General features: G+C 40.1%; 1 protein-coding gene across 3 annotated transcripts; it reads left to right on the top strand.

Annotated features, from left to right (window-relative positions):
* Positions 1–1,018: 1,018 nt before the first annotated feature.
* Positions 1,019–22,397, top strand: LOC140994759 (homeobox-containing protein 1-like). 3 transcript variants are annotated; one of them, XM_073464533.1, is made up of 10 exons: positions 1,019–1,138; positions 6,843–7,343; positions 9,620–9,705; positions 9,830–9,940; positions 12,205–12,361; positions 12,478–12,560; positions 13,534–13,629; positions 15,234–15,322; positions 15,535–15,618; positions 15,765–22,397. In XM_073464533.1, exons 2-10 carry the CDS (start codon positions 6,844–6,846, stop codon positions 16,092–16,094), a joined length of 1,536 nt encoding a protein of 511 aa, XP_073320634.1. In that variant the 5' UTR covers positions 1,019–1,138; position 6,843; the 3' UTR covers positions 16,095–22,397. The 3 variants fall into 3 exon arrangements, with proteins under 3 accessions (XP_073320634.1, XP_073320632.1, XP_073320631.1); XM_073464531.1 differs by having other exon boundaries at positions 15,231–15,322; XM_073464530.1 differs by having other exon boundaries at positions 15,228–15,322.
* Positions 22,398–22,648: the final 251 nt, after the last annotated feature.

The raw sequence follows: 22,648 nt of genomic DNA, 5'->3' as shown, positions 1-22,648 counted from the left end.
GTCTTGATAAGTCAGAACTCACATTATTGCATGTTCTCTAACCTACCAAGGGGATAATTATATTCCTTTTGTCTGTCAGCTGTTTACTAGTCACTGACTAGGCAGCTAGAATACAAACCCACAGGACTCTGAGTACAGTGAGCACGAGCACAACTGATCATACCTAAGTTACTTTTGGTCCTGGCACATCAGTGGCATTCGTAAAAGAGTTTCAAGACCCTGTGTTCAGAACTGGAAAAGTCACAGGTAGGTTAACAGCCCCTGCGCCTCTTGTTCTGAGTGCTGATATTCCCTTTTTTGAAAGTTGCTAATGGAAAGTCACATCAGAGCAGTCCCAAGTGACCCAGTCCAAATACCCTCAAATTACCCAAATGACCCTTCATGCTGTTGTGGCAGTCGTTTTAAAAGAACCCTAAACATAACCCCAAGCCTGTGCACAGGGTTTTGTGTGGGTTATATAGGTTGTCTGTTTGATTTGGTGCACTCACTAACGAACACGAAGAAACCTTGACTTAGTGGTTCCAATTACTTAAAGATCACAGGAGCAAACACTCTCCACTGTCTGGTTCCATGTTTTTCAGCTCTGCGTATAGAACGAGGCACTTGGAAGAGCTTTGAGCGCGGTTAGATGTAACATGTAACGTTAACTCTTGTGTGTGAGTGTGTTATGAGTGACGCCTAAATGTTTCCACTGTGAATAAATAAACAGAAAATAAGGCTTATATGATCAAAATAGTTGTTAAGTTATTGTCAGAAACAAATATAATAATATCCTCAACACCTCTGTGGCACTGTCAACAAAAGCTGAACTCCATAAAACCCCATAAAGGTTTGTAATATTGCAGGGATACTGTATTGAATCTGATCTGGAGTCAGGTGTACCTAAAAATGTGGCCCCTCTCTCTGAGTACAGTAAGTTCTGTAAACTGCGACTCCCGTCGTTCCTTGCGTCATTGTGTCAACATGGCGCCTGTCTGCCGGACAAAAGGCGAATCTGTCTGACGGTGGATTGAAACCCAATTAGAAACAGAGGAGACATTTTGGGAAAACTGTCAGTGCCCGTGTGTCCTGGCGCCGCAAGACAATAGATATATGGTAAAAGAAACATCTGTGGAGGCTCTTCGACTGGAATATTAAGGTAAGTTAAGTCCTGCAGCTCCAACTACTGCTGTCTTGAAAACGGTCCTGCTAGCCCGATACATTTCCTTTTCTCTGTATGGTGATACACTGAATAACTGAAAACTCCTTAAAAATTTCGGCGGTGCTGCGGCGTTTTACTCGGCGGTTAAGGCTCATATTACCTAAACTGATATAAACGCTGTTATCTGAATAATAAGCCTCCATTCTCAATTTCGGCATGGACGGAGTTCACCTAGAAACACTTAATCAAACACAATGTCAACTTTTCCAGTTAGTCTACAATGCTTTCTATCGCGATGCTCGGTGTATTTAAGAATAACAATAGGCGAACCAGTAATAAAACGTATTGTTTTGTTGTGCTTAGAATGGTTTAGTTTACTAGATTTATGCCGAATTGAGGAGTTGTTCTTCGTTATCCATAAAACGTCTTAAGACACCCTCTATCGGGCATGCCCATCTCCCTAGAGGCAAGGCTTAATTAAAATCCACAATTTTTTCAATGTGGTTCGGCGCGAGAGTCGAACATTTCAAGTGAACACTCCACATCGGGACTCCCTTGTCATTTGGGACCACTACAGGGTTGTCTTGAGCCAGCTGTTCTCTTCTGAGTTACGTTTCTGGTTCCAGGGCCAGCTAAAAAGTTGCCTACTGTAATTAAATGACTTTTGTCTACAGTATGTGCTCAGCTGGCTCATGTCTGCAAACAGGCTCGCCTTCATGCCACGTCTGGTTAGGATCTCAAGCAGGTCAGTGGGTTCAGGGATATTAATACAGTTTATCTGTAACATGGTAAACTTTAAGTAGATGTAAGCCTTCAAGTACAGCAAACATGAAATAATTTAGTGGAAACACAGTTACAAACAGATGAAGTGAAATCCAGGTCATGCATGGTGGTTTCTCTGAGGAGTGAACCGGATGGGGATCTATAGAAAGCCACAGCCAAGACATAGTTGGACTGTCTGTTGATATATTACAATGTGGTCCTCTGGGGGTTTCTGTTAGTCAAGTTTAACCACAGACAGAGCTGGTTGACATTCAGTGTTGTTGCTTAAGAGCACTCACAGGTTTGTGTGAGTTGAAAGGGCACAGCATTATTACCCTGGTTGTGAGTATTACACACAGTTTATTTGTGGGGATTTTCATGTGTGCCCATACTCCTGTTTTCTCCTACCTGCTGTTGCTGCTTACCAGAGAAGCTCTTTAAGAGTCGAGCATTGCCAGTCAGCATTATTTGATTACAAGTCCCTCTGTCCCTACTTGCACACATACCGTTTCCAAGCCTCACATAATCACAAATACTGTCACACTCAAACTCTGTTTCCTTGCGCTACTGGCTTGCTGTCAGTCCACTAAAGCCTGAATTCTTATGACCTTCTAAACCTGCGGACATCAATTTAAAACTGGACAAAGTAATGTTATTTCTTTCACGGCTTCCAAAATATTCTGGCATATATTCTTTATGTTGTCTGTTCTTTATAATGATTAAACCTGCAAGACAAGATTTGGAGTACTTGAATAAGCTACATTGTACTTACTGCACCAGTGTTATCATATTACAAAAGTGAGTGTGGCTGCTGGAAAGGCGGTTAATGCACCGTAGCCATGATGAGAAACTTAAGTGACCACCAGATTGTGTGAAGACGGACTTAAACTCCAAGTGATCCTGCAGCCACTGTGGCAAATCCAGTACATAGAGGTGTATTTCCTGCCCAGAAAACATTTGCTTTGGAGCAAAATGCATACATTCTTGTGGGTTTGGCAATGACAAATAATTAGTCTGATTCTTTTCTCAGGGCAGGAAGGAAAAGTTCTGTCTGCCTCCTGGTCACATGGTGTCATTGTGCGTCTAGAAGCCACTGTCTTCTTACAATAGGAGCACCTTTTAAAGGAACATTGGTTTCCTGCCAGAGGGGCTCCGGGAGGACTAGTTTAGCAGAAGGATTAGACCAAAGTACCCTTGTTTTTCTGTGGTGACTGTTTCATCATTTATTAAAACGGTGTCAGTGTTTGATCAGATGACACTGGCTCATTCATTCAAAAAGGAATATTTGCTATTGAAAGTAAAATGCTCTTAATGTTATTAGTGTTTTGTTAATCCTCCTCTGCTTGTTCATCTTAGTTGACAGATATTGGTATTGATTTTATTCTACGAAATATGACAATCCACAGCCTTCCAACAGTCTGTTTAGAAGTGTGTTTTACCTTTCCCTTCTTCAGATGTTGTCGGAGATGTTAAGAGATGTTACAGTAGAGGTCAGGTGTCCATTCTATTCAACACTTCTTCCACTCTGAAGTTTTAAATAGGTGCAGCTTCAGTGCAAGGCTGCCACTGATCTCATGTTGACCAGTCAAATTGCACTTAGATACATCCTGCTTCCTTTGATCGTTCTAAATTCGTCTCTAAATTGCATCTGGCAAATATACACACAAACACACTCGCACATGTAGTAGTCCTCACAGCTCACAGTGCATGTTGAGCAATACTCCACAGAAGATCCTCAGTATAAAAATGTAAGAGGTTTGAAGCCACCATAACTCTTCACAATGGCGTCTCTCTGGCCAAACTGACAGGCATAAGAAGGCAGGGTGACCTTGACTGGCCCAAAAGTCCCCTTTAATTTAATCAAACCTAATCTAATATCAAACTCGATAAACTCTAAATTTAAACCACCCATGACTGCTTAACCATATTTTAAGCTCACCAGATCGAGGACCTGCATCAAATTTCCTCTCAAAGAATAGATGTAGATGGATACCAGCCACCTAAGTGCGTCTGATTTTTTAGATCCATGCATTGTTCCCTGACAAATTAATGAAAGTGTTGAAAAATGCCCTAACTTGCAATGTTAAAGAAAGTGATGAAAAATCCCTGGATCTGTCCCTTTATCCGGATCTGCACCAGAAGTTAATGGGGTCTCTTTTGGGCTGAGACTCATCCTTCGTCCAAGTTTTGTGGAAATCCATTCAATAATTTTATTGTAATCCTGCTGACAAACCGACAAACCGACCAACCAACGGACACGGGTGAAAACATAACCTCCTTGGCAGATTGATTAAAAGTTATTCGGTGGGGCCTGTTGTCCTTGGGGTTAAGGCGTCAACCATGAAACGAAACATACCCCGGTTGGTATTTAGCTGCTGATCTTTTTCCTCATTTCCTCTCATTTCTTTGCTGCTGGCTATCAAATAAAGGCATAAAGCTGATATTTACCTAGGCTTGCATAGTGAGTCCAAACTATAAGGATATTTGTCATTTCTTGATTAGGTAATTTGTTGCGTGTTTCTTATACTTTCTGAGAAATGTTGCATAAACCACAGACTTTTGAAGCATTTGTGTTGCAGTTGTGCTTAAACAAGTGAGGTAATTTGTTAATTTGATCTAATTAATTTTGATGGGTCATTATGAAATCAAAACATCATCATTTTGTCATACTTTTTTAGTCCTGTATCGATCCTATGTATCAGTCTAACTTTGTACATCGTGACTCATCCTCTGCAGCAGTGAGAGAAAGTATGGAGCTTGGCTGCCTGAGATGTAAATTTTTCTTGGCATTTTTCCCGAGACGTGCACGCGCACACACATACAGATACGCACTCGCCCTCACCCTCCTCCTCTATATAAGTGTTGACATGTCTGCTGACTTTGATTCTCTGCTGTAGCCTGTTTTTCTTCTCGGCACAAGGAAAAAAAAGCATCAAGACAGATGTGTTATCTCATTTATCCATTTATCTTCCTCTCCTGCTCTCTCTCTCTTTCTCTCACTTCACACTGACGGTTTGTTTAGAAATGACAAATATGTGCACATTCAAAAGTACATGGCATTAATACAGATTAAAATGCGAAACAACAATACACTTTTCTTTTTGGTTAAAGCTACACATGAGCATGCTTAGCATACATTACATTATTTGGGTAACATTATGAGATTATTGGGGTTGAGAAGGTAACCACTATGATAAAAGCTGTATTTAGTCTGAAGGAATGCACTTCATATCTGGGCAGCAGCTGCTGAGCTCTCATATCTTCGTGTGTGTGTGTGTGTGTGTGTGCGCGCTGTAAATGGAAGCAAACAGATGTGACTGTACTTCCATTTTGTTCTGTGATCCTTTCATTGGTGGGTTTTGTTGTTTAGGGTTGTAAAGCTAACTGTGGAGCGAAAGGTCACTAATAAGCTAAAATATATACATTACCCCGAAGTAGAAAATATGTATGTTTATATTACATCACGCCCTGTTTCTGATGCTATTTATGGTCAGTATTTTTTGTGCAATAGCCATTCAGTATATTTGCATTGTTCAATTGCCTCTCTAGAGTAGTATGCTTCTTAGTCACTGCTGAGGTACACCTTTCTTGAACGGAATTCAGATTGTGCACACATGCTGGAGAGATTCACAGGCAACAATGTTGGTGCATGTAGTGGACATGATGTGGAAGATAATCAACCTGGACTGATTTATATTTCTCACTAAACTACATTGTGTGTCCTCTTGAGGTATAAGGGGAGTGTTCAGTGCATTTCTGACTGATTTAAAAAAAAAAAAAAAAAATTGTTTTGATTCTTTGGTGTGTTACTGCACCAACTGATGATCAGCAGAAATCTTGAAATCAACAGCAGGATTAAAATCAGGCCTGTTGTGCAGACTACACACAAAAGAGGCACTGCTGCACAGCCAGCTACTAGTCAGAAACTCCACAGAGTACCTTAAGTAATGTATTTTTAGTGCAGCATTACAATGCGCCATGCATTACTTATTAGGTTTTTGCGCTATGATTAAATGTTGCTCTCCTCACTAGTCAGCACCAGAAAAACTAGTCGGTTAAACTTGTTATCTTATTTATTTATGTAGACACTTGAATTACATATTGACATAATTTGCACTGAAATGTCATGTTTTCCTTGTCAAATGTTGCTTTATAAAAAAAAAAACCCACCAGTTACTGATTGCATTTAAGATGTATTTGCCATGCAATTGCATTCACTCAGTTGAAATGTGTTTGTATTAATCAGGTATGTTTCCTAAAGATTTTTTGTTTTGTTCAATACTGTTTTCAGTTAATGTTATTTGTTAGTGTTTATTTGGTGGTTGACATGCTTTGTAGGGATTATGCAGTGTCATAATGCACGCTGCAGAGAGCCATGCATTTCAGTGGAATTTAAATACAATTTAGTTATTGAAGACTATGATTAACAGTTTCAAATGGCTCTTATAATACACAATATTTTATGGGACAATAGTGAACCTTACTGATTTGAATTGTGCTCAATTTTGATTAGTCTTTTCTTACTTTCAGACTAGTTGACTAGTCTAAGTTCAAACTTGAGGAAAAGTAGTTGTTGGGAACATCCCTGTTTTTTTACAAATACTAGTAATATAAAGAATGAAAAGTACTTATTATATATAATTGTTCTCTTTACATAAAAATGCCGTTGCCTGTAGTGTGTAGTGCTCTGTATGAGCTGCTGAGCTGTGTGAAATGCAGTGGTTCCAGCTTCAGAGAGAAAATCAAGTCTAATTTGATCAGGGCCATAACCTACAAGAAGGATTTTAGTGGTGTAGCTGATGTAACTCTATTTATTGTAGAGTAGGCTGAAGTTTAATAATGCATTATATTAGATGTGCTTCAGACCTGTACAACGAAGTGCAGCACTTGATGTGTCGTTTTTCTTTGCCATTAATGCTGTTGTTCTGATCTCCTCCAGGATGTTCCAGCAGTGTGAGGAGCCTCGTTTCACCATCGAGCAGATCGACCTCCTCCAGAGGCTGAGGAGGACAGGGATCACACAGGCAGAGGTCCTCCACGCCCTGGACACCTTGGACCACCTGGACCGGAAACATGGACACAAGTTGACCCATAAAGCTTCCTACATGCCTCCCTCATCTTCCTTGTCTTCTTCCAGCGCCGTCGCCTCTTCCTCCATGACTTCCACCGCCACTCAGACAAGTTTCCCTGACAACCGACTGTCACTGTCGCCTAATAACAACTTCGACACCACCTCCCCCCCTCTACCCATTCCAGTAGCCTCACCTGTCGCCATGGCAGCGGCAGCTCAGAACGGTCTAGTCGCTGTCACCAACGGGAAGCTGTCACCACCCAGGTTTCCTCTGGGTGTGGTTAGTGGCAGCGTGACAGCACCGGGCTATGGGTTTGAGACCAGTGAAGAGGACATAGATGTTGATGACAAGGTGGAGGACTTGATGAGGTAAGACCTGTACAGAGCAGATATTCAGGGATGGTATTTTGCTCATTAATTAGAATATTGTTTTCAATCTACGCTATCTGATCACAGTGTTGCATGGTAACCAAAAGTTAATGGGGTCTATTCTGGGCCAAGAACCATCCTCCATCCAAGTTTTGTGGAAATCCAAGCAGTAGTTTTTATGTAATCCTGCTGACAAATGGACAAGTGTGAAAACTTAACCTCATTGGCTGGGTGATAAAATGCTTTATTAAGTATGGACATTGTGGACTGATGCCCTTCCTCAGTGTGCAAACTGGCGTTGACAGTGTTGCAGCCAGCAAAGGTGTGTTTTATAACAAAAATATCTAGCAGTAAGTCCATGAAATAACAAGTAATAGCTATAAAGCTTGACTAATAATTGGGTCTGTTCAATATATCGGCCAATATTAAGCCATTGCAGATTCATCAATATTGGCGCACAGGGTTTACACTGGTGTGTTATTGGATTGTCCCTGCCAGGACTAATCATCAGGGAATTTTTAAAAAATGTATTTGTAAGACATTAGTATTGTTTTGAGTATGACGCTTACAGTATGTTATAGCCGTGAACGTGGCAGTGTTTGTACAGTTTTGGCTATTTGTTAGCATATAAATGCTACAACTCCTCAAGACTCAAGCCAAGTTCATGTGTCTTACTTGCTGATTAAAGTGAAGGTGGTTAAGGTTGGCAATTACTTTGATCCAGGCTCACTTAAGGTGGACTGACCTTAAAGGTGGACCAGCTAAATAACTTGGCGTATATATGTCATCCCATTAATGACAAGAAATTGATGCACAGAAATGCTAAAGATGTGTTTTGAAATTTGTCAACCAGAGTGTAGTGACAAGGATCATTTTTAATTTTGAAATGTCCTACATAATATATGACAAACATGACAATAGTTGAAAAACTAATGTAAAGATATATAGGTTGTATAAAGAAAAATGTTTTCTGATATATTGATGAAGGTTCTCAGTCATCAAGGTCAAGGGAATTCTAAGTGCTCTATCGTAGGCAACTGGTCCACCCTAAGGACAAAACACCCAGGCTTAAGCAGAAGCAGAGTACTCTAGTTTATGCTGTTCAATGCAGCCAGGACTGCAAAGATTTGTACATTGGGGAGACAAAACAACCTCTCCATAAACAAATGGCACAACACAGGAGAGCCAACTCCTCAGGTCAAGACTCTGGTGTCCACTTACATCTGAAGGAGAAAAAACATTCCTTTTGAGGACAACAATGTAAACATCTTGGCCAGAGAAGACAGATGGTTTGAAAGAGGAGTAAAAGAATCCATCTATGTCAAACTGGAACGACCGTCTTTGAACAGAGGATATGGCTTAAGACATTACTTAACACCCACCTCCAATGCAGCACTGAGTTCCCTCCCCAGACAGCTTAACAACCATTCACACCTGGGCTCACCTAGCCCTAGCAACCCACATGACGGTCGGTTAGGTCAACGACCCACAAGTGGCCCTAACGACTCTGTAAGGACACTCCCACACAGAGTTTAAAATCCTGCAACTCCCCTCCAGTTGGTTAGAACTGAAGAAGCCTCTTGGATGAGGGGTGAAACGCCTTCAAGAAACTGAAACAAGTCCAGTTGCCTACGATACAGCACTTAGAAGTTTTCTGATATACATGTGCCATTATCTGTTTTTTTAAATCTATAATATAAATGATCATATTTATTACAATTAGGATCATTTTTAGCTATCAAAATGTGAATGTGGTTTTTGAACTCTCTGGCAACATGTACAGTACATTGCTGCACCAGGGAGCAGGTGTTAACACAGAAGGACTGATGGTCGACAAGCCTGCCTGTAGCTCACACTGAGTCTGAATATGATACAAGGATTAATGCCTACACACAGTCACACACATACAGTACACACACGCACACACACACACTCTCTCACTCACTCACACGCACACATACACACACACTAGCACCTCTCATCTGTAGTCTGCAGTCAGACAGCTGCAATCAGAGCGGTATTGATTTGAGGGTGTGTGAAAATCAAGCCAGAAAAAAAGCAGTGAATATTACAGCAGGATGAAGCCTCTGATTCCTGCACATATGCAGCCTCAACAGCCACTGCCATAAATATATATGTGGTTTACAGAGTTACAGCTGGAGTGGCTACAGTGACAGTTGTTTTGTTGCTATACAGTATGTGTTGGTAATGTCATTAGAGATGTGAACATTCATTGTACTGTGCAGTAAAGAGTGGATTCTTCACTCTGCTTGTAGAAGGGACAGCTCTGTGATCAAAGAGGAGATTAAGTCCTTTCTGGCGAACAGGCGGATCTCCCAGGCTGTGGTCGCTCAGGTAACGGGTGAGTATCATCTTCATCTGCCACTTTAATCAGGCCCACTGAATCACCACCAGAAAGGGTTGACATGCCAGCAAACATCCAGCCCACTGTCGATACAGATCTCGCTCCGTTTCTCTTCCTCCAGGGATCAGCCAGAGTCGGATCTCTCACTGGCTCCTGCAGCAGGGATCAGACCTCAGCGAGCAGAAGAAACGAGCCTTCTTCCGCTGGTACCAGCTGGAGAAGACCAACCCTGGTAAAACCACCCTCCACCATCAGGCCTACATCTGCTGCATAACCTCCCACTCCTCCAATATACTGTGTATCAGTGTTGCCCACGGATTTCTTGAAGAGGTTTTCCCTGTATGTGTCTGCTCTGTTGACTTTTTTTTGTCAGCAGCATGTTTTGTAGGTCACCCAAAAACACAACTCCCGTTTAAGATATTTTCACCCCTGATTCTGTTTTCACAACAGCGGTTGAGCCGTGTGTGGAGGAAGCTTGTTGTTACTTGCTATAAGGTGGTACAGACTGACATTGCACCACCAGGTGCACTTGTATGAAACAACAACAACATAAGTAGGCCCTCTTAATCAGGAGAAGTCGCATCATAATCAGTGCGTTTTACAGGAGGGATGTAACACCAGGGAACATCTTTCTCTCTGTAGCCCCTTTTAGTTAGAAAATGCGCCACATTTGCAGCCAGGTAAAGGCTGCAATCTGCCGTCTTGTCTATGTGAAACGGAGGTGTAATATTCCTCCTTTTCAAAAAAGCCGCCACAGGGGTAGGCGTAAACATGTGACATGATGTGAAGCACGAAGTTGGGCATGAACAGTGACGATTCTCTCGGCTGTGATGGTTAGCATCTCCCGGATCTCAGCGGCTTTCCAGTTGCTCATTTGGACGTCCGCGGATGAAGCGATGAACTGACTGCTGTGATCAGCTTTTTCCTGCTTTTAAAACTCCCGGCTGTGGGTCGCACAACAGTGCACGTCATCGACACCTTGGATTTACATAGCAATGGAGGTGGCAAAAAGTGTACCCTCCCAGGCGTCATATCGGCAGACCAAAACAGACATAACCTTGCTCAAATCTGTGTGTTGGAAACACTGCATATCCAAATAAAATGTAGGCAATTTTCCTATATTGTTTGATGTTAAATAATTCTTCTTCTTCAGGATTCTGTTGAGTTAATCCTGAGCTTCTTGGTACAATCCTTCCAGGCTAAGAATGCGTTTTAAAAACTGTGACAAATTGATCTGTGTTTTCTATCCCTTTTTAAGTGTTTTAATAATATAAAAGAGTCCAAAGACAAGGGAATCTAAAAGGCTGGCTTCCTGACCATGACGCAAAGTTTTGTCGTTGGGCTGACCAGAAGTAATACAGGGGGCCCAAATGCCAATGAGCTCCAGGTTCATGAGGGTCAATAAACTAATCCTAGTTTTTTATTGTATCAAATACATTTTAAATGTTTGCTCAGAGATGTAAAAAAAAAAGCTGCACATAAACAACAAGGTAACATTTTAAATAGACAAAATAAATAATGGGAGAACATTCATTCTTCTAACACGTATTCTTCCCAACACAGGTAGAGCGGGACATTTCCACATATCCTGGACCTGTTTTTCAATAACTAGTCAGCTGCTCTGAATGCATGACTGGCAGTGCTTACTTCAGTAATGCATAGAGTTTCTCAACAGTGACTGAGCAAAAAACAGGCCATTTAGACTGCTGAGGACAGTCCCTTCTACCACATAATGGAAAGAGCTGGTTATCTATTAAAAGCATGGGTTACAATAGACAGTCAGTTTGTCCATTGTATACTGGCTCAGTCTGCTTGAGGATGACTCTGGAGACCCCAGATTGACAGCTCTAATACAGTGCCGAAAAATAATATAGTACCTCAGCTCATTGGTATTCATCGTCGACATTTTAAAATAAATTAAATGGAGGTGGATTCTTTTTTTAGCCATACTGTTGCAGCAGAGGACAGGTCTCCAATATTTGGAGAGTTGCAGATACGAGTCAGAAAAGAAAACCCTGGTATGTGTTTGCATTTTTATGTTCATCTTGAGAAGTCTCTGGTTACAGAAAAACTTGAACAACATGTACTTTTCTTCTACATTCCACTATGTTGTTCTCAAGTTGACACAGTTAGTTATTGTTCCATCACAGGAAAAACAGAAGACATAAGAGAAGAATCCGTACATCAAGTTCAAGTTAGCCTGTGTCCTTACTCAGAAAAAAATGAGCGGCATGACAATTTGATTAGAATCTCTTGACTTTAATTTGTTTCACTGGCTCAGTGCTCTAAAAGAAATCAATTTCAGGGTGTAATGGGTCACTCTGACCTTTATAGACCTGATGCACTTTCAATGTTGTCATTATTTAATTATTTTTAGTGGTGGAAACACTTAATAGAAAAGTGCCTGAGAATTAGCATTTAGCTGAGAAAATGTCTTTGATGTCTCTGAAATGAATTATTCCTAAATACTAAGATGTCTGGTGTTTTTACCTTCAGGTGCCACTCTGGCCATGCGAGCCGCCCCTTTGGCTCTGGACGACATGATGGACTGGCACCAAGCCCCACTTCCATTTGGCTCCGGCCCTACGGGCTTCCGTCTGCGGCGAGGGAGCAGGTTCACCTGGAGGAAGGAGTGTCTGGCTGTTATGGAGAGGTGAGGAGTAGGAGGAGGTGGTGGTAATGGCAAAAAAATTGAAAAGGAAGAGGTGTGTATCGGCTGAAAATATAGCAAATAATAATGTTTGATTGGCTTTGCATGTGTCTATTCAGCTACTTCAGTGATAACCAGTACCCTGATGAGGCCAAGAGAGAGGAGATTGCCACCGCCTGCAACGCTGTCATTCAGAAACCAGGTGGGTAAAAACATCAATGAATGCCTTTGAGAAAAATGATAATGCATAGTAGATTACTAAATGTAATTGCTCTGTGATTTGGTGTTGCATTTCTTTTTAAACCGCTGTTTTCTGCTGTCAGACAGCTGAACAATTCTGAAATTTGATCGCGGCTCATCATATATTTAACAGTCGTCAACAGCTGTACTGTGAGATCAGCTATATTGATGTTTTAGAGATGACAGATAAGGTTAAGAGCAACCAAAGATTGTTACACGCAGCTGTCAGCTGAGTGCGCAGGGACCACCTACAAACTGCAACACTGAAAAGCTACACAAGCACAAGCTTCTTGTGTAGTGTAGCGTCACCAAAATTCACTCCACACATGGAAAATTCAACAAATTTCTAATCCCCTCAGTACTGTAGTGTATCCAACAGGGGACTACAGATGTGTGAAGTCATTTTGGTGAAAATTAGTGAATAGTTTTGTTTTTCGCTGCTGCAGTTTGTAGACTGTCCCTGCACACTTGCCTGACAGCCGCTGCACATAAAGACCAATGTAATTTGATGAATATTAGTTTGTAGCTCGTCGTCTATTATGAATGAACGAGGCATCGTCAGTGTTTTGCTTATGACTTATTGATCCCGGAAGTTAAAATCTGTGAATATCATTACAACTTTACTGAAGTTGACGACATATCCAGGAGATAATGTCAGTAAATATGAGCAAAATACAGACTTATCCTGTGTGAATGCTTCACGTGAAACACAGATGTGAGGTGGTACTGTAACTCCTAAATCACATGAGGTTGCCTGATGATACTAGTCCCTTGCGAATATGGCTAAAGGAAGATCTTTGCATTGCCTTGAAAATGCTTTCTCAGCAGTGAAATTAAATATGCTTGAATGAGCTGAAAAAAGAGAGACTGAAGGACTAGAAGCAGCCGCCATAAATGGGTGTGTGCGTGTGTGCGTGTGTGTGTGTGTGTTACAGGAAAGAAGCTGTCTGATCTGGAGAGGGTAACATCTCTGAAAGTCTACAACTGGTTTGCAAACCGCCGCAAAGACATCAAGAGGCGTGCTAACATTGGTAATGTCTACCTTTGATTGTGTGTGTGTTAACACTTGTACATGTTGTTGCAGTTATACATATACCATGTCCTATTGGGAAATAGGGGACTTGTTCATTTTTAGTAAGGGGTTAGAGTGAGAGGCAGTAGGAGAAAATGTCATCAAGCAAAGGTCCAGAACATCATAATTTCAGCCAACATAATTGTTCTCAGTGCCATATAAAACATTTTAGCATATTTCCTGTGTCCTCGGTTCAGATTTGAGTGGGTATGTTTGCTTAAATAACATCCACTGCATAACAAAAATATGCAACAAACCATTTTCAATAATCCCCACAGTCTCAGATATGAGTCACACTGATTTTGAATTGCCCGTGGGAAGAATGAACAGAGTTCTCAGTCATCCAGGTCGGAGTAAAATCTAAGTGCTGTATCGTAGGCAACTGGACTTGTTTCAGTTTCTTGAAGATGTCTCACCTCTAATCCAAGGTGAGCCCAGGTGTGAATGGTTGTTAAGCTGCCTGGGGAGGGAAAGTACAGCACTGTAGGTGGGTGATAAGTAATGTCATAGGCCACCTCCTCTGTTCAAAGACGGTCATTCCAGTTTGACATAGATGGATTCTTTTAGTCTTCTTTCAAACCATCTGTCTTCTCTGGCCAAGATGTTGACATTGTTGTCCTAAAAGGAATCATTCCTTTGAGGAGTGCACACATGTCTTTAATGACTCTGTAAGGACACTCCCACACAGAATTTAAAAGCCTGCAACTCCCCTCCAGTTAGTTAGAACTGAAGAAGCCTCTTGGATGAGAGGTGAAACGTCTTCAAGAAACTGAAACCAGTCCAGTTGCCTACGATACAGCACTTGGAACATGTAAGAGTCCATTTTTAATCAAGAGTTCGGTTTGTTTTATCCAACAGTGTCTCTCATCTTGTCTCTCGCCTGTGTATCTGTCTGACTGGAATAGCAGTGCTTAACACAATACACAGATTTGATTGGCTAAGAACTGTCACATTAGGGTTTTAAAACGCATGCAATTTGGTCTGTGAGTTTCCTGGGCCACGTGTGCTGGAAAGGCTAGAAAAAGCTGTGCCGGTTAAAAGGGAAACACTCAAAATGTAAAATATCTCAATAACTTAGAAGATATAGCTGCAGGTTCAGTCTTTGGGGTGGCTGCCTATTGTGACTGAAGAAGTCGACATGAAGCAGATACTCAGAAACTACATGCATGTCCCCCTTAAGAATTTTATATCCAGTTGTGCTGTGCTGGATTCTCAAACAGTCTCTAAATAAATCAATAAACACATAAAAATAGCTTTTACTGCTGAGCACACAGCCTTGTCGACCAGCTGAATCTTCTTCACTCTCTGTATCGCCAAACCAACACTTAGATGCCGTCCTGCTCGTCACAAACACAGCTGTATAATCTCACACACACCTGGGAACACACATTCCTGTCATGACTTCTATCAGCAGCAGCAGCAGGATATTGTTCAGCTCTAAAATAGCAGCTCCTTAAGTCCTTCTTTCTTACTTTGTGTCACTGCTTTCCTACATCTGTGTGTGAGTGTGTTGGTGTTTGAGGTCGATATGCTATGATAAGGTTTGTGTTTTTGAAGAAGCAGCCATCTTGGAGAGCCACGGCATCGAGGTTCAGAGTCCAGGAGGTCAGTCCAACAGCGACGAGGTGGATGGCAACGACTTCCCTGACCAGGTAAATTACATACAGAGCCTCCTATAGAGCTGCACTGAACAGCTGTTGCTTCCTGTTTGTGTAACCGTTAATTTACATACAGTCACATATTTGAGCCCTATGTTTAGACAGTATATTCAGGAGTAACATAAGTCAGATTAAAGCATTGTGACATTATGTTTGTGACAGTAGAATGACCTGATTATTGCATAACCTCTGCTGCTCTGTCACAGGGATGTGAGGTGTCCTTATTTGACAAGAGAGCTTCAGCCAGGCAGTTTGGTTTCAGTCGAGCTGACCTTTCCTCTCCCACCCAGGTACACACTACCTCCTCAGTACAGCTGCATTATCAAAGAGCTTTGGCATCAGATTAAAGAGATGTCGAAACTTTAAATTCCAATAATTAAAATCCAGATTCAGCCAGAAATCTACTAATCGTCCCCTTCATCATTTCTCCTCTCAGGTTCCAACACTACTCCCCAGCTGGTTTTCCGCCCTGGGCAGAGGTGGCTTGTCTGGTCAGAGGGGCACTTCTCTGATTGGCCGCTCCCTAGTGTCAGCGGCGGGCCCTCAGGCAGAGGGTTCCAGATTGACAGGCGTGTCCTGGTCTCCTCCCTCCCCTTCCCTCCAGGATGATCCCACCATCCACAGCGCGCTGTCCGACGCCCAGGACCCGAACGGTTTGGAGAAGGCGGCAGTCAATCACAGCAACCAGGTCATAGTCAATCAGGTGGATGGAGTAAGGTGCGGCATGGGGAATGACATCAAGACGGAAACGCTGGAGGACGACTGAAGGGGGCGGTGGATTTGGTCGGGGTAATGAATGGAACAGAATCAGAGGTGTGTTAATATGCAAGCAGATTTTATAGGAATGTAATAAGTGAAAAAAAAAAAATGACCAAAAGTCGTGTAAACTCCAACCCTGAGATACCTCCCAACCCTACCTCCAACCACCAACCTACTCTGCTACGCTCTTATAGGTATTACTAGTATATTATAATAATGATAATACTGATAAACTCTTATTTGTTATAGTGCTCCCCAGCAGGCTATGGGAATGCCTAATCAAACCAAATCAGAAAAAAGAAAGTGATATAAAACATTAATAATTAATTTATGACTGCGTAATCAAAGGAAATACATACAGCAGTGTGTATTTTGTCTTTGATTGATGGTGATTTGGTTTTATTTAGGCATTTTAAATCTTCCATAGCAGACTGTCTAACAGGACATGATGCATTGTACAGATTTCTTTGGAAACTGCATTTTTCACAGCAGGACAACACTGTATTTGACACTTGGTTCAAATAGTTTCAGGGTCTTGCACTGTGATCACAACACAACTGAACAGCCTCAAAAGATAAATACATTAATCTAAAAGTTTATTTTAACTGATTGTTTCACAATTACAGTATGTAGCGCATTTCATTACAGTTTATCATATTTCAAATTTTTAGCTGTTAACTCCTTCCATTGAGAAGAACAGCCGAATAAGCTGAGTTTCATCAAGGTCACAGCTCGCCGCTAATATTCCTGTGACCCAGATATGATTTAAAGATTTAAAAGAGAGAAATAAGTAGAATAAGCCACTTCTTTATCCCCTGCCCTGGTAAAATAAGCTTAATATATGGAAGCAAAGAAAGGCCATATTCATCCTAATTCTGTGAGCAAATGAATGAAAGTGAGTAAAATGAAATCACAACTGAACACTGAAATTAAAACACTTATGAAATATTTAAATTTTAAATTCGATTTCATTGAAATATTTTAATTGGAAAAGTATCTGAATATGTGCTGTTGGATTCCTCTGTTTTTCAAGGGGAGAATTTCAAGTTCTCCAAATGAAAACATGCAACCGAGTGACGTTTTGTTGTTCAGCTGTGGAGGGTTTTCAGTTGCTCTTCTGAATTTAGGTCTTGGATCACATGACTGACTCACCATTACGTGATAGGTCAGATGTCTGATCTGATGACCAAGCTTCACATAGCATCCCAAATGCTAAAATTAGAATTCTTCATCTTGAATTTTTGTGTCTGAATTTCACCAATTTAAAATGAGCAACTAATCAAGTTATGTATTTTACAACTTAAAATTACAAGGAAGAATTTAAACCCCATCAACATGAGATTTTCTTGATACAGTATTTAAATTCTATAAATTCAGCAGTATTTAAAAATCAACAATAAGCACTTAACAGAGATATTATTTCACAATTATGTATTCAGTTGCGTGTTAGATATTTTATTGGTTTGTTTGATTGGGACAGAGCATGTGTAAAAATACACAATGTAAACATGCTGGATTTAGCATGCTAATTTACATCTGCAGTCCCTTGACAGGTAACAAAAACGGTAACATTACAAATAACAATATACAAATATACAATAAACAATACTAAAACAAACAGAATACATTATGCAACATGTCCACTTAAAAATTAAAAGATTTTTTCGGTCTCTCTTTGCTTCCATATTAATAACAAGTGATTTAAAACAAAGTTACTCTATACGTGAACGTCGAAGGAAGCTGAAACTGTTGACACATTTGTAAAAAACTAGAAACCCTGATATCCAGGGGACTGATAGTTATTCATTTGTGCCCGCTTACCTGATGGGTGATAAGGCTGAATGAATGAATCACTGTGAGATGATCTATAATCAATACAGATCAGTCAGGTGGGAGGTATTCAGCAGTGTAACAAACTGTTACTAGATACTACAGATTAAAGTATAAAGTGAATACATACATATACCACACATGTATGTATGCACACACATACATATAAACATTATATTATATAAACCATGGGGGTATTTATATGTACCTGATCCACTTCTATTTACAGTATATAGACATATTAGCTTCAAATGAGATAAACTATCAGTATGAATCCTTCTTGTTGGTGAGAGGTGAGTGAAGCATTAGCCAAAGTATTAAGTTTAAATTTGGTATATTTTCTGAGTGTATGGTAGTCATGGGTGGTTCTATGTATTAGAGATATGTTAATGAACGATGCATCAGATGTGTCAAATTATTGCAAGCAAAATGCATTTCCTTTTTAGGTATATCTGTGTTTGTGCTCGATATGCCACGTGTTCTAAACACACTGTCATGTTCAAATTGTATTTTCTTTTTAAATGACACTTTATTGGATCAATATCACGGTGCTTAGAGTCCCTGCTGTTGAAACATTTCATTGATCAGTATAATGAGAGACCAAAAAGGGAAAGTAAGAGAAAAAAATATTTGGCAAACTTAAGTTGAGTCAGTAGGATTCACAGCAGGAAGTGTTTTTTCTGAAAAACTACAGCAGGAAGTGTGTTTTATCTGAAAGATAAGTGTTTGATCAAACTAGTCAAATCAAGAAATATGTATCCCAGTACAGCCTTTGTAGAAGTCCAACTGTTTTCAGCATTTATGATAATGTCCATCCCCACAAGGAATTCCTTAAAGTCGGATTTTTCCTGTTTTATTTTTATTTTAAAGAGTACTAGTTAAGTCATACATCATCATCTTACTGCTCATTCAGTTGTTCAGCTGAAAACATGTTCCATTACTGTAAGAATTTAGGACAAACTATTTTCTCCTACAATTTGTTGTTTGGGTGTGTAAAAACAAGCTGACATATTATCACCATATGAAGCTGTTATGGTGGGCTTGTTAGCAAAAAGTTGCCTGTTTACACATCCATCACACAAAAAACAACATTTTCATTTATTTTAAATTCTACTTTAAGTCCAATAGTCACTCTCCTTTTAGCTCTGCTTTGGTTTCCACCAACCCCTGAAAAAATATATGGCTCCTCAGCTGCTAAATGTCCTGCTATGTTCACTAGCTAGTTGCTAACCTATTTTGTTTGCTGTTTGGTGCAGGTGACTTAGCATAGAGTAAGTTTATTGGAGCTTTTTCAATGAAAACACAGATGGTCACAGCTGGAAACAAAGTTGAGAGTGGAGTTTGTGGGCTAATAACCAAAACAATTAGCTTAAAGAGGCTAAAAACGATGAGGGGAACTATAGAGTTTGATGATAAAAGTTTGTGTCCCCTTTCACATTACACAAAGTGATTTGATTCAAATTTAATGTGCAGTGCAGCTTTAATTGATCAGGTTCTAATTGAAAACTCCATTTTAATAATACAATACAGAAGTACATATTGCACCTCAGTATTTAAATACTAAATAACACTGGAGTTTGGTGTATCAGTCATGAGGTGATCCAACCACTCAGAAAGATAATGGAAAAGGTAATGTTATATTTTTGTTCAACAAATTATATCATGTATGGTTTTAAGTTGAAGTGCCTTAGTTTTTGCAGTGTACTAACAGTTATCAGTGCGTGAAAAAGGACTTCTACAATGGCTGTACACACATCACTGTATCCGAGCTAATGCAAGGAAGCTAAACACATGATGTTCTGTGACAGCCAACACTAAAATGGCTTCATTCAGATCAGTTCATCATTGTTCTTCACCAGGTGCTTTACAGGCTAAGCTACTCGTTCAGAGTTGAAAACTCGACACAAATACCTCACTTTACCCCCCGCAGCTATAAGCTACACCCCACAGGTTCCTCCACAGCTGCTTCAATGTGAATCAAAGTTTAGAGTAAAAATAACTGTAGAGCTGATTTATTCAGAGGAGACTGACGGCAAACTGTGATGAGGCTGTAAAAATGGTTCACTGGCTGATCTGAGAAATGTCAGTGTCTTTTAGAAAAGGGAAATTCCTTCTCGAACTCGAGCCAATAAATAGTAAGTTTGAAAGTCGAGGGAAATTCCACTCTGAAAAAGAATTTACTCATTCATAAGCTTCTGCCTCCACCAGAGTCCATGAAATACTTCTAAAATATTTTCTTCCCTCATCCTGGTGGAACGCCAACACAACTCGTCAGTGATGGTTTCAGAATGAATCACTGGGAGCATTACAGTTTTGTGGTGGAATGTCTCTTTAATTGTACGGCAGCAGAGCTGTCCTGGGTGTCTTTGCTTTAAGCGTTTATAAAACATTGAGGCATCATTAGTTAGTTATGTAGCTTTCTGTCATCTGTTTGAATTATCTACACCAAAATATCATGAAATACAAACCCAGTGAGGGTTAGAAATGTTTTTTATTTTATTTTAAATCTGCTAAGCAGAAGCCTTTCTGAAGTGAATCTGTGGATTCATTTAAGATGTCATGCTTTTGAGATTATTTCAGGGTTTTGAATTGTTTCAGTTGCTGCCTTCATGGTCTCATCATGAAGTTGTACTTTGGAGTTCTAAGATTGATGTGAAATGAAAAAGTAGTCTATTAATGTTTTTTTTTTTTTTTTGTTTGTCATTTTGGAGCCAAAAAGTCTGAAAGTAAAAAGAAAACAAGAAACAAAAGTGTAAATGCTAAATGTGAGATTGTTATCTAATCTTATCTTTACATTTTAAAGGAGACAAAATTCAGTAGACTGTCAGTACAAAAAATAAGCCAAAACTAGAACCTCCACCAAGGCCCAACCAAAAGTGGGTGAAAAAATACATTTTAAATCGCCTAATTCAGATTTTTATTAGGATCTGCATCATATAGTACTCACAATCCTATGCCCCTCAAAAAACATCTCATAATATTACAGAAAGTGAGAAACTGGATCTGTCCCTCTATCTGGATCTGCACCAACAGTTAATAGGGTCTGTTCTGTGCTGAGACACTCCTCCATCCAAGTTTGGCGGAAATCTGTTCGGTAGTTTTTGTTTAATCCTGCTGACAAACCAACCAACAAACAGACATGGGTGAAAACATGTCCTTGGTGGAGGTAACAACTACTTCACAGAATAAAACCAGAACAACTGATGACATGACGGCAACCTCACAATGTTTGCTGCAGTTTCTCATTTATACATTTCATTGATTGGTCTTGGTCTTTGTTTCTTGACTGCATTTCATTTTGCTTTCAGTTTTTTGAACCTAAATTGGCTCTGTACCTTTTTATATACAAAAACCAGTGCCAGAAAGTGTGTATCATCATATCATAAATCAGAGTTATCACGATATAGAAGCACAGTGATACCAGTTTTCCCTTACATGTCGTAGAAAGCCTTTGCTCTTCCAGTTCTATCAGCACTGTGTCAGACCACCCATGTGCGCTTTGTTCCTGACAGGACTGATGGCAGCATGTTTTTATCATTTCATTAGTTAAAATGCAGTTTTACCATCTGCCTTCAGCGATCTGTTGCCTTGCTGTACTGTTTAGTTTGAAAGGATGAGCTTCCTTCAGCAGCTGATGCTTCAGATCAGATCCTGTTCTACACCTGTACACTAAACACACCTTTGGCACCGATCTGCATCATATGTGTGTCTCACCCACCAAATCCAACTGTTGTGTCCTCTGGCAATACACCTGTCACTTGACGCAGACAGTCAATATTATTTATCCAGACAGTACTGCCTGGATGGTGGATGCTTGTTGAAGGTGTTGTAGAGGATCTCGACCTGATCTGAGCTCTGCTGTATGAACAAAGAGAACGCACAGGGGATCTGGTGTCAGCGTGGTTTCAGTCAGTTCACGCCTCAGGACTAAATGCTCCTGTTTGTCTTTGACTTCAGTCAATATGGTGAACATATGAGATGCAGTATGACATTTGAAGAGTTAATATTCCAAAATGCTGTTCTTATTTAGGTGGAAAAAGTCAACATTCAACATAAAATGTAGATGTTCCATTCTTGAGATTCTCCTTCGATCAGCCGATGACTGTAAATACTAAAAAATGAACATCTGGTTGAAACATTTGACCAGTCATGTAAAAAGAAAAGTTTTCTTTTTTAAAACTTCTGAGTGGTAACCATTTCATTTTGGCAATAAACTCTTCAATAATTCTCTCTAGAATGAAAAATATCAACCTCAGCAGGACGTTTGTTGTATCAGTTTGAATTGATTTTCATCCCCTCATTTTTTTCTATTTCAAGATTTAGTGCCTTTTTTGGACAGTAGACTGTTCTGTAATCGCTATGTAGAAAATCTACATATGCCTTTTGTTACTTTTTCATCTGTTGGATAAACCTTATTTGTTATTTTTAAGGTGTGTTTTTATTGATATTCTATTTACAAGGGAATAAAAACTGAGTCCACGTGGTGTGTCTGTTTGTTTTGTCTGTATGTCAGTAGGTAAAGTTGGGCACGTGGGGTTGGTGGACGGGCTCTGTTTCAACTGGGGCCACATACAGTTAATGTGTATAACGTGGAATTACTGTTAACTGTTCAAAAATGTGTTCTGGCACGTCTTGGTAATTAAATAAATAGGTGGAGCTGTGAATGGATGTTCATCATGGACCGCGCTTCAGGCTGTAGCTGCTTTACCATAAATGGCTTGAGATAGAAGA

The sequence above is a fragment of the Pagrus major genome, chromosome 4 (assembly GCF_040436345.1).
Source record: "Pagrus major chromosome 4, Pma_NU_1.0".
Lineage (NCBI taxonomy): Eukaryota > Metazoa > Chordata > Actinopteri > Spariformes > Sparidae > Pagrus > Pagrus major.
This window is presented reverse-complemented; position numbering and strand designations above follow the sequence as displayed.